This window comes from Aristolochia californica, unplaced genomic scaffold, assembly GCF_029961685.1.
Source record: "Aristolochia californica isolate CCGP_79_NKW_82.1479 unplaced genomic scaffold, dmAriCali1.0.hap1 SCAF_2, whole genome shotgun sequence".
Classification (NCBI taxonomy): Eukaryota; Viridiplantae; Streptophyta; class Magnoliopsida; order Piperales; family Aristolochiaceae; genus Aristolochia; species Aristolochia californica.
The window spans coordinates 39,643,375-39,655,842 of NW_027181881.1; the positions used below are offsets into that span (position 1 = coordinate 39,643,375).

At 36.9% G+C, this 12,468-nt stretch overlaps 2 protein-coding genes across 2 annotated transcripts in view; one reads left to right on the forward strand and one right to left on the reverse strand.

The window, feature by feature from the left end:
* Positions 1-3,090, forward strand: part of LOC137955772 (ultraviolet-B receptor UVR8-like) — a 23,965-nt gene extending 20,875 nt beyond the window's left edge. The window contains exons 10-11 of the mRNA XM_068802890.1: positions 2,369-2,425; positions 2,638-3,090. Coding sequence (XP_068658991.1) covers positions 2,369-2,425; positions 2,638-2,829 — 249 coding nt within the window. The 3' untranslated portion in view covers positions 2,830-3,090. The remainder of the gene's footprint in view (positions 1-2,368; positions 2,426-2,637) is intronic.
* Positions 3,001-7,734, reverse strand: LOC137955771 (uncharacterized). The gene is made up of 7 exons (XM_068802889.1): positions 7,516-7,734; positions 6,078-6,547; positions 5,406-5,589; positions 5,067-5,291; positions 4,394-4,510; positions 3,613-3,846; positions 3,001-3,323 (listed from the first exon to the last, which is right to left on the reverse strand). The coding sequence occupies exons 1-7, from the start codon at positions 7,579-7,581 to the stop codon at positions 3,111-3,113; spliced, it is 1,509 nt and encodes a 502-aa protein (XP_068658990.1). The 5' UTR covers positions 7,582-7,734; the 3' UTR covers positions 3,001-3,110.
* Positions 7,735-12,468: the final 4,734 nt, after the last annotated feature.

Sequence of the window (12,468 nt, forward strand, 5' to 3'; positions counted from 1 at the left end):
TCCAGTAACAAAAGAAGCAACTAGATAGTGAACCAGAGGCATGGGACTCTGACGAAGTTGCTATAGAAATTACCAATAAAAATGACTACCCTGCTAAAGACAAAATGGCAGATGATCTTGGTAAAAGATTCAAAATACTTTGAGGAAATAATAACGAAGCTGAATCATGAAGAGCAAGAGAAACTGTCTTCGAAGATAACTCTCAAGACAGAGAAAGATACTCTCACTCTTAAGGTCTCTCTATGAGGCCAAAGATATTCAACAAAATACTATCCAGCAAATACTGCCAAAGGACATAGTTCTATTGATAGTATAAACCCCTTTGAATTTTATCTCAATTTGGACTATCCCAAAGATGGAGAAAAAGTCCTAAAAGACTGGGAAATAAGTATGAGCAATGCTGCTAATATGTACAGATCTTGGGATAAAGATTCAACATTTAACTTTTTTACCATGCCTTACAGGGTAATGTAGCAAATTGGTGGGACAACCTTCCCGAAGACCAAAAGGCTGCTACATCCACATCTATAGCCTCAATTCTAAAAGGAATAGTTGCTAAGATATTAAAGGAATTTCTAGGAATACATCCTACCCTACAAGCCCAAAACGAGAATTCAAAACAAAGAAAACGTTTAGAAATTCTTCAAAATCTAAACAAGTTACAAATCTGTAATATTTGTTTCTATGAGAAATATTACTGCGAGTTTGCAAGTTATTTCTATAAATTACAAAAAGATGATCAGAAACTCTTATCTGCCCGTCTTTTATTCAAAATTGCCTGAACCATTTGCTATTGCCTGTGAAAAGGATTATATAGCAAAGTATTGGCAAAATAACCCAGAGTTCCCAGTCTTAACCATGGATAACTTCCTACAAATGGATATTCTTGGAAGAAGACACAGGTTTGTACAAGACATGTTGGCAAACCTTTGCGAAACACAAAGACTACAAAATAAAAGTAGTCGGGCGTACAAACAAATATTATGCTGTTCTAACCAGAACAAAAAATGTAGGAGCTTATGGTTGCAAGAACCACAACCAGAAGCTTAAAAAAAAAATCCTAAAAAATTTTCAAAGAAAATATTTAGGATATAAATAGTTCACAAACTAAATATGCTCCTCGAAAGAGATATTTTAGAAAAAGAACTAATTCTGGCTCCAAGACATCAAGTTCAGGGTCAAATGCATATTGCCCAAAAGGAAAATCCCCAAGCAAATGCAAATGTTGGATTTGCCAGACCCATTTAAGGTAATTTTCAACATTAAGGCTCCCATTAAATTCAGTAACCTCGATTTTAATTCCAATCACCTATTGGTTGTTTTATATTCTTGGAGGAAACTCTTCAAAATCTTTCATGAGACTCTCCATGCTGGTCTTTAGGATCAGAGAGTTGTTTAGGTATTAGCCTTGATCAGACACTAGCATTGACTCCAAATAAAGCTGCAAAACTCTCAAAATATTGTCGAGTGAGAAGGCTAGAATATTAGCAACCCAGCCACAACTAAATCAACTAAGGATTCCCCGTATTCAAGTTCAAAATTGAATTCTTTTAAAAAAAGTTTAAAATTGAATTTACACGTTATCTTGTAGCTAATAGTAGCTGGCACAAGAAGACAAAGTACTAATAAACTATAGAAAAGAGAAAAAGAAACAAATGTGTTCCAACAACTGAAAAGAAAAATTATATTAGCTCTTCAAAAACTGATCTAAAGCTATGTATGTAGTTTTAAGCAACCATGGAATTGCTAAAATAAGTCACATAGCATGATGAATATGAGACTCATGTCATGACTTGGCCCAACAATTTGGTATGACTTGCCCAACAATATCTTGATTTGTGATAAGTATGAGACTCATGTTAGAAGCTTTACTTTTTTTTTAATGATGAAACTACTCGCTGGAACCTTGAACTGTTATGAACTTCTCTAGCTGAAATATGCTAAATGTGTGGTGTATTTAATGCTTCTCGCTTGAACTTGTCTTCATGAATCCATATCTTCTCATAAAAATGTGTAAGACTGCTAAACTCAAGACTACTATAAACTGCTACCACAAAAAAAATTAAATTTTTTTGTTGACATGGACTGTGTAAACTCATATAATCCAAATTTATGACTGGAAGTTGATCATATAAATGATTTAAGCTCTAACTTAGTTTACTACAATGCCGATTATACAGACATGATTGGAGAAAAGTTTTGTTTATTTTTCCTTTTTACATTTTCAGTTACTCTCCAGAACTTTTTAGGCATTGTTAGAGATGAAGCAGATTTATACCAGTGAAAATTTTCAATTCTTTTGGGAAATGATGGAAACCTTCCCATTTCCTAGATATTATTTCTTAACTGATTTAATTTTTTCCTTCAGATTTCTTGTGGAGGGACACATTCTGTTGCATGTACACGAGATGGTCGAATGTTCTCTGTAAGTGCTCTCATATCTGACTATAATTTGACCAATCTTTTACATCTGGGCATAGCTAAAGCTTCCTGGAAAATGGAGTCCCCTTAAACGCAGTACAATTAGAGTGGGTTAATTGACTTTTCATGAGATTGTTTACTAATGATTTCACTTAAAAATCTTCTGTTTTCCCCGGCTAGCCTGGGTGTGAGAGTAAGCAATTGTTGTTTTGGCAGTTTGGACGGGGAGACCACGGGCGGCTGGGTTATGGACGGAAAGTGACAACCGGTCACCCAATGGAGGTGCCAATAAATCTACCTCCACTAAGAAATCTGAACAATGCAGTAGGCCATTGGTGTGCTAAACTTGTTGCTTGTGGAGGTCGACATACTCTAGCAGTTGCGAGATGGGTTGAAGAAGAGGAATAGTTTGTATCAAGTTAGATTTCTTTTGTATCTGTGTTGCTTGTGGAGGTCGACATACTCTAGCAGTTGCGAGATGGGTTGAAGAAGAGGAATAGTTTGTATCAAGTTACATTTGTTTTGTATCTGTGTACAATTTGAGTTACTTTCACACCAACAGGGTTGTCATCCCGGATGAAACCTATAAAAATTACAACATCGTTGTATTGAATAATTAGAGTTGTATCTACATAAATAATTGGACTCAAAAGTTACGTTCAAATTGAATGATTGTGTTGGCTCAACTCTCAGACATGTAGTGACTCTTCAGAGCGGTTTTCAAGCCTATGATTCATCACTTCTCTGGCTCGTGCACTTCTGTGCTGTAGCCTTTGATGGAGAGCCTCAGATATTTGATTGAAGAATTCAGCATCCCATCTGTGAATGAGAGAAGGATCTTCTGCATAGCAAATGTATATAGAAGTTACGGCGCTTTCCACCACCGCCATAGCCAGACCCACCTGAAAATCAGTTCCATGGATGCTGTCACAACCCCAAATTGCAGTCTTACGCGAATGAAGTTGGATTTCAATCAAGATTCTATTGTGGATATTGAGAATTTGATTATTATTATTCCTTAAAATAGTTAGTTTATTTTCTTTTCCATGGGGTTCCAAACAAACCCGTAAAGATAACTATTGAGAATTTGACCATTATTATTCCCCAAATTGGTTAGTCTATTTTCTTTTCCATGGGGTTCCAAACAAACCTTTGAGGATGAGAAGCACAGAAACTAATCAGGAAACTCACCAATATCATTCCTATCAACATAGCACTAAAGCCAACCATAATCACTCTGTCCTTTGCCCTGTGCCATGCCCAAACTCCTGTGCAGGTCCCAGTAATAAGCCCTCCAAAGATAGTTCCCATTAGGAGAACAGCACCAGAACAATCATAGGCAACAAGCGCTTCAATTCCAGTTGATTGGAATAGCTCCCAGGCGTCCCTTGCAGAATTATTGAAGCCTTTACCGTAAACTGCTATCTGTAAAAGCAAGCAATATTCATCTATAAATTATGGAGTTTTCACCACAAGAAAAAATAGTTCCATCACTAATTTCTTCCATTCGATTGGTCGATATGGTTGGGTTAGTCATTCTTGTATTATTTCAGGTTTGCAGCTGGGAAATAATCATAGTTTCCTTCTATTTACAGCCCAAACATAAGAGGGTAGCCGGTTAATCATGAGCACCAGAAGGGTAAAATGAAGGTAAGACAGGATAGATAACAATCAAACAGACGGTTCTGTACAGTCCAACATAGGGCTAGCAAGTTCACCATAAATACTAGAAGAGCAAAATGAAGCTACGAAGTTATAGGTGACAATCATGTCTCTTTAAATACATAATGATGTTTGAACAATTAGTGACAAAGAAAGAGCACAAAACATAATAAAGCAATAACAACAAAACACTAACTAAATTATTTGTCAAAGATATTCGGATTTTGATCATCAGCTTAATTTCAAATTTCTTAATGCAAGTTCTCTCGAATTTCAAAGAATGATGATAGAAAATAGAATTGAACTGTACCTGGACATAGGCATATTTATTGAAAAATCGAACAAGATATTCCACAAGGTGGAAGAAGAAATCAACACAACAGAGTAAGCACTCATTGTTGCCAATCTTTGACCGTAGCCCCCTGATCTGGAGATTACAGTATACAGATGCAAGAGTTATATATCAAATGTTTTTAGAAGTAGAAGAAACACAATCAGAATAAATACTACATAATGAAACAAATATCCAGTGCATATGAAGCAAAAACCGAAGAGTATTTTAAAGGAAAAGTTTCTGAGTTCTTGGTTCAGTCTGACATAATGGACCTAAACCAGTGACAAAGACTTCTAAAAGATAGATATACCGTGCTTGACAGAGAAAGGAAAAAAAAAACAAGGTGAAAGCATTTGAAAGTACCAAGACACATTACGATCTGAAAATATCAACCCACTCACAACTAGAGGCACTAAAATGGGGAGTCAATAACAAAAAACAACTATCGTTATTAAAATAACAACCCTGATCAGAAGGCAACATCTGTTCCAGTTATTGAAGTGCATAATAATCTAACTGCATGTTTTTGGATAGTTAAGTGCTTCTAGCTCTTATATGCCTTCAATATAGAAAGGAAGTCCTTCAATTTGCAGGTTTAGTTACCCATCCCATTTTTTAGGTCATTTAAAAATATCAAATATAATAATACCTCCCACCGCATTGTTCGGATGACAGCTGTAAAAAGTGAACCATAGCAGATGCTCCCAAACGAAGTTGTTAGAGCATGCCTGAACGACTTCAATAATGGCCGTGAAGGCATGGTTGCTGCTCCCCGATCACCATGTATTAGAACAAGACACACCATACCAGACACTACCACATGAACTGTGTTACAGAGGACAGCACCAGTCCAAAATAAACTTACAGATAGTGCCTGCCAGTACAAGTGAAACAGCATATATGTGTCATTGACCTGGTTCACTACTATTTGCAAGCAGTAAATACCAGTAATACATAAGTATTTGAAGATCAAAACTTGCCAGCTCACCCCAAGAAGCCACCAGCGTCCACCATCACCAATGCTTGAGGCAATAACACCTGCTGCTCCAAAGGACCATATTGCAATCCACAGAAGCATAAACAGCATAAATGCATAAGCCACTCTGATAACCTCAGGAAGCTTCCAAACCATCTGTACAGCCTTCTGTAGAACCAACATTGTAAAAGGAAACCTACATGAAGAATAATAAGCGCATCAGGCAGAGCTGGGAACACTTTTAAATTTGACGAGTAAAGTGTATTTTTCTCTCTTTTTTATTATTTTATTTTTTCCATATAGATTCAGATGCACCCAAAATGCCCCACAAACTCAGTGAAACTTGAATCCAAGACCTTAGATGTGGCCATTGAGCTAAAGGTTCTATTCATAATATCTTAACCAAACTCCCAAAGTATGCCAGGACATTGTGGGGCACAGTGAGGATAAGCATGATCTAACATGCACATCATTGTGGGAATGCAACGCATTAACATGCTCATCTATTTTGAGGTCTCTCATTAAATTAAAAGTTGAAGGCGAAGTACATTTTTTTTTTTTGAAAATGATAAGAGATATTGAAATCATTCTCTTACTCTGAAAATTTTCAAAAAAAAAAAAAAAAACGCATCTGATTTAGAGTAAACTCACAAACCAGGTTTAGGTCCAGAGAGTAATGCATACCTGTCGATAACTGAAATCACATATAAAAACTGCAGAAGTGCAGCAATGGCAAATGCAATCCCCCAAAGAATTTGCCTACCCCAAAAACAAAGAACACTTATGACTGCAAGGTAAGTCATCAACCCATGGACTGAGACCTTCATCATCTGATTTGCTCGAGAACCCAACAAGGATAACCAAGCCCATCCAAGTACTACCCCAATACCAGCAGCAAGACCATAAAGTGGCCAATAAGTCTCTGTTAATCCACGTTGGTTCTCAATAAATTTATATGTATACCTGTCAATCTTAAGCCTATCGGGATGTCTAAATCTATTGAGTCCGAGAGCTGTAAGAAATAAACCTAATACAATTAGATGAAAGGTGAAGATGCAAAGCCAAAATACATCCCTCCAATGCCTAGAAGGTTCTGAGACCCTAACCAAAGAAGGAGAATTGCTTCCCTCATTGCTTTGGCTGACATGACCGTCCTGTGACAGAAAACAAATAACAAAAATCCAGGTAAGACAAACAAAACCATAGGTGTGCATACTCAATCAGAAGCACCAGAAATGACTGAGTACTACAACGAAATTGTAGGAACAGAAAACACAAATTTGCATCTTCCATAAAAGGAGCAGAGAAGAAGAGAAATATAGGAGCTATGTAAAAGTGATCAATTTTTTTGGCAAGTCACAGAAACTCATATAAAGTTGAAAGTTTAAGTTCTCGACCTAAAAAATATAGGAAAAAGTTAAAAATTCAAAACAAACACTCAACTCTACTGGTTATAGAGGCTGTCCCCAACTCCACCTGGTGGGCACAAGAGAGAAAAAAAACTCTAATCGTCTTGAAAGTTAGGGATTTTAAATTGAAAATGAGAGATAGTAAGAAGAGGAAGAGAAAGTGTTTAATCAAACTGAAAATTCGAGAAGCTGGAAAGGAAATTGACAAGACAGGCAACACAACTACGTAAGCATTATATGTAATTTGTTAACACCTGTGGGAAGATCGAGAAATACCAGACACGTTCAACACCGGAGCAACAGTCAGTAATCAGAGGCCATGAAATAATAGAGAAGATTTATATAAATCTGAAAATCCCCATTTTGTGAAGACAAACTGAGATAGAACTGTGGAAGAAAACACAAATAGGGGAGAAAAATAAGACGAAAAAAATAACAAAACCTTAACAAGCGTCACTGATTCACACCGAAGCAACAAACGACACACTTCTGATCTACTCTGCTGTGACCGCTCTACATTCAAATTGTACACAAGGACAACAACCAAAACGTTTAAAGAGATAAAAGAATTGGGAACGAATTGAATTTCAAACAAGTTCTCATATCTAAAAATAGCCGGATGAGCACGGAGTCTGAAGTAGAAATGAAAAAAGTTCAACAGAAAATACAAGACATAAAAAAAAAGGGCTTTGAGAGAAGGATAAAAAGAGAACCTCGTCACGAGTAGTGACGGAGGCGACATCACTGTCGGAAGAAGGGCTCCCCGCAACTCCTCTCATGCTCAGTTGGAGACGATCCCACAAAAGCGCATAACAAGAGCCTCGGCCCCTATGGACTCACGCCGCAATGGATGTAATTGAAACGTAAAGAAGCTCACAAGGAGAGACAGAGAAAAGAGACGAGAATAATTTATTTATAACGAAGTTCAACGGCTAGAGCGAGGGGGGGAGGGGAAGTGCCCGTCTCGGATTTCAAGTTTTTTAATGCCAGCACAAAATACGAAAGCCCATTGGTGGATTTTAAATTTGGAGTTTGTCGGGATAGCAGGCAATCCTGCAGATTTCATTAATTCATAATTTCCATGAAACAGATGACAGAAAAGAAGTGAGAGATGATGCGAGTCTGATGCTCTTTCTCATTTTAATTACGGTCGTGGAACAGAGAACAGCAGTCAACTAATTATCTTTTAAACATGGATGATTTTTTTCTTATACTGAATCTTGGTTGTTAAGTTTCTGTGATCATCTTCCTTTTGTTGTCTGTGACGGGTTTTTTTGTTTCACAAATCGTATAAATAATATTTATATCGTAGTTTAAGGATAAGTGGCAGATTTGGGCTGTGGGTTCGGAAGAGGGTGATGGGCGCCATTGAAGGACCTCACTCAGGTTATACGTGGCCGACATGACAGATATCCAGAGCCAATGGTAAATGAGAGTAGTGTAATGGCGTTGTGGAGCAACAACTCTTGGTTGCATTGCCTTTCGCTATCATTTCACAAAATGGCAATCACTATGCCTCTTCTCCAACATCTCTTGCCACCTTAATCACTACTGTTCTAAGTGTAAATTGAGGAATATAATTACCCCAGGGTGCTTTCCACATGCTTCGAGAGTTTATAACATAAAAGCCATTACCAAATAGGGGTGATAATTTTATCAGATTATTTGTTTTACTTTCTCAATCATAAATAAATATGGTGTTTAGACCCTATAATTAGACTTGCGGCTTGGTTGGGTCGACTTTCTAGACATAAAAATTTAATCATCAAAATCAGGATCCTGATCAACAATCAAGATTAAACAGGGCCTGATAGCCAGTTGTTCAACAGTTAAGGTCAAAGTTGTCGACAATCAAAACATGAAGGTTTATTCAAACAATCGAACAATAGTCAAAATTATTGTTTTTATTAAAATTAAAATTGATTATTGAGGTGAAAGCTCAATCGATGGTCAAGATAAAGCCGATTGTAACAAGGCCACAACTAAGATTAAATCAAAAGAGAAGACCACCTAAGCATCACATAAGTGAAAGAATTAGCATATTGATGACATGTAATGTTGCAAGAAAGTTCCACCTAAGCAAGGGAAGTGACTAATGGGCGACACGTGGAGTCATAGGAAAGTTCCACCTAAAAGAAAAAGGTGATATTATTTTAAATGGGTAAGGTAAGGTGCCACACCTTCAAGGAAAAGAGATTAAATTATGACACTGGGTCTTTTTCCCCTAGTGTGTGTACTTAGTTAAAGAGAGAAAGGAGAAGAGAAAATGAGAGAAAAGGTGGGTGGTTCCACTTCCTTATAAATAGATGTATCCCTGGAGAAGCGTTGGGGAAAAAACTTTTAGAGTGGAGAAAAGGTTTGAGAAATCTACCAGAGCTTCAAATCCTAGAAATCACCAAAAGCTCTACCATAATTGTCATCCTCTTAATACATCAAATATCAAATTGGCCAAAATATTTGCCAAATTTCTGTAGTAAAAGTAATAACAAGCAATTATCTTTGTTGCTATCTTGCCACCATCTTTAAAGTTGTTGTCGTAAAACGAGTCTAATTTTTTTTTATCAAACACCAAGTGGAGACTAATTGTAAAATTAAAGTTAGTCAACCAAGAAAAGTAGTAGTTCACACGACAACTTAATTCAAGACTTAAATCAAGTTCTTGTTTGGAGATCAAATCAGATGACTAAATTGACTGTTGGACCTTACATCACTTGATATATTATAATTTTCTTTGTTGTTGTACTTATGGTCATGCCATCTCACATACTAGACCCCTTTGTATGTCGACAAACTTAGTTTTAGAAGGGTAGGGCGGACCTCGCCCCTTTTATTCTATACGAGTCCTTGTCGACTCGCTTCAAGTCTTCTTGAGTTCAAAGACGAGACCCAACTCAGACTCTGGTAATTTCACTTTCTTTTCACATTTTTTAGTTGTCTCTTATGTGAGAATACCATGGTTATAAAAGCATATGGAGTAAAAATCTTTACTCATGAAAGGATTCTCCACTGTTTATTAAAAGGAAGGAAAGTAGGCGAAAGTTATTTCATATCTGAAAATAGTTCAATTTAATTAATTTTATGTTTAACTAACATTTTGTTTGATTTTGTGATATTTCAAAGATTTTCTTTTAAGCTTTTTATAATTTTATCATACTTTTACGTATTATATTTGAAAACTTCTATTTACTTGTTTACCCGATTACCTATAGGTATAGGAGTAAATTTCGAGTAACTGAAACGAGTAAACAAGAATTCCTTAAACCGTTTCCATCCTTATTAGTAAGAGATGAAGGTCATGGGACTCTATCTAATATGAGAAAATGGTTCCTTGTCATGGGACTCTAATATATACTGAACTTTCGACACATTTTTTTCCGAAAAATCTAAAAAATAGACTAGGTTTAATTTCTTCATTCTTAAGGAAAAATGGTATAAATACTTTCAGTATCCAGGTTTTAAATTTCAATATTGTATGCCCTTATAATATCATCGAAGTTATCAACATAACTTACATTATTACATTTATGAGTTAGCTCTAGCTTTGGACAGTGGTAGTATCCAAAAGATTGCAAAACCCACTGAAATGGTATCTGGTCAAGACGTTTTAAGTGGAGAGGTTTTAGAGTGTGGACAGACTAGGGTCACACCCCTCTAATACTATACGGGTGGGAAATTGTTTGGTTTTAGTCAAGCCAAGTTGTGTTAAATAGGTTGGCCCAAATTAGATTGTTTATTAATTAGATCATAAATATAGACCTGAACATAGAACCCTTTAAATTTTTGGGTTGGTCCAATCTGAAGACACTTAGGGTTTGTTTGAAACCCCTAAAAAAGAAAAAAAAAGAGATAAAAAGAAAAGAAAATAGGTTTCTTTTCTCTTGTTTGGATGCCAATGGAAAATAAGAAAGGAAACAAAAAAGAAACATGGTTTCTCTTGTTTGGAAGCACAAGGAAAAGGGAAAATAAAAGAAAATTAAATTTTTATTCAATTCAACCAAGTTGAAAAAGTATTTGGTCAAACTCATGATAGATAATTATTTAATCATATGTAACTTATTTCCGATAGAGATAAGGATAAGATTTGACATATAAGTTCGAGATAGACTCAAACTCAAACTCTGAAGAGTTGTAACCACCTATAGTCTTTGTTGTAATTCTATAAATAGTGTACATTTGACCAATGATAATCATGACAAATATTATTCTCCATTCCTAAATTCAATATGGTATTAGAGCTTTGATCGATTAATCAAAACCAGCTCGTCATCGCTGGAAATTGCCATCTATTGTCATCATCTCCGTATCTCTCAATCTCTCCCATAATTTCGTTCCTTGCTAGAAGAATTTTTCTTGTACCCATCATCGCTGAGCCATCACCCCTGAGCCATTCCCGCGCTCAATGCCACACACCTGTGCCGTGCCGTGCAGGATTTCCCCTCAGTCATCTCTCCAACTCCTCTTGTACATGCCGAGGCATCACCACCGCCTTTTGTCTCGCCAGTGCCAACCTAGAAAACTTCTCCTTTCTCTATTTCGACTTTCCCTCAAGCCATCACCCCCATTAGCCAAAGTTTCCACCCATCACTCTTCTCCTGTTGCCGATTTCCCACAGAAATCCCTCCACCTTGTTGCCGCTAGTTGCTAGCCGTCACATAGTCGTCGACTACCACAACCACTTCTCACAACCTCGTTGTACCTCATCTAGAGCAGTTGATCCGAACCCTCTCCAGTCACCGTCGCTCCGCTGCCACCATCTGCTCTACTGGCAACCTCCCTTGTCACCATCACATCAAACCTACGTCATCTCGGTAGCAAACGTGATACCTAAGTTCAAGGGGATATTTTTGGCCTCAATGCCCTATCTTGTGCATGTACATGTGTAGCATTTAGAAAAAAAAACCTTACTACAAATCCTCTTCTCCCCATCCAAATGATATGATTCCATCCGCCCCTATTGCTACTAGTACCACTGCTCTTTCACCGGACAATGCAATTCCATCAGGCCCAACCGCTACCAGTGTTGCTGATCTTCCACCGAAGGATGCGATTGTATCTGCTCTAGCCACTACCAGTGTCGTTGCTCTTCCCAGCTACTACCCTCAATTGCTCTCACCAAACTACTTCCGATAACAAGATTCCTCTTTTTGAAGTTCAAGATTGGACTCTCCTCTCGAAACTCCATGTTGAGTAGGCATGATAGAGATAAGGATAAAAATCGACATATAAGTTCGAGATAGACTCAAACTCTGAAGAGTTGTAATCACCTAAAGTCTCTATTTTAATTCTATAAATAGTGTAAACCTGATCAATGATAATTACGGTAAATATTATTCTCGATTCCTAAATTCAATAATTTCTTGCCACCCAAAGGGATCGACCAATTTGTCTAGGGACCCACTGTTACTTGAATTTTAATCCTTTTTTTAATTTTGTGATACATCCTAGTTATGGATAGTGTATCCAAAATTTAACATTTATCTAATGTAGTTTCCTCTTAATGCACGTCCAAGGAAGAAGCATGCAACTCTCCCCCATCGACATCCACACCACTTACAGGGCCGTCGCCACTACTTGACCAATTTAGAAAGAAGTATTCAAAAAATAAATTCAGGAATAAGGGAGGTTTTAGGACACTAAGATTTGGAATTTATAATAAGCAAACATGG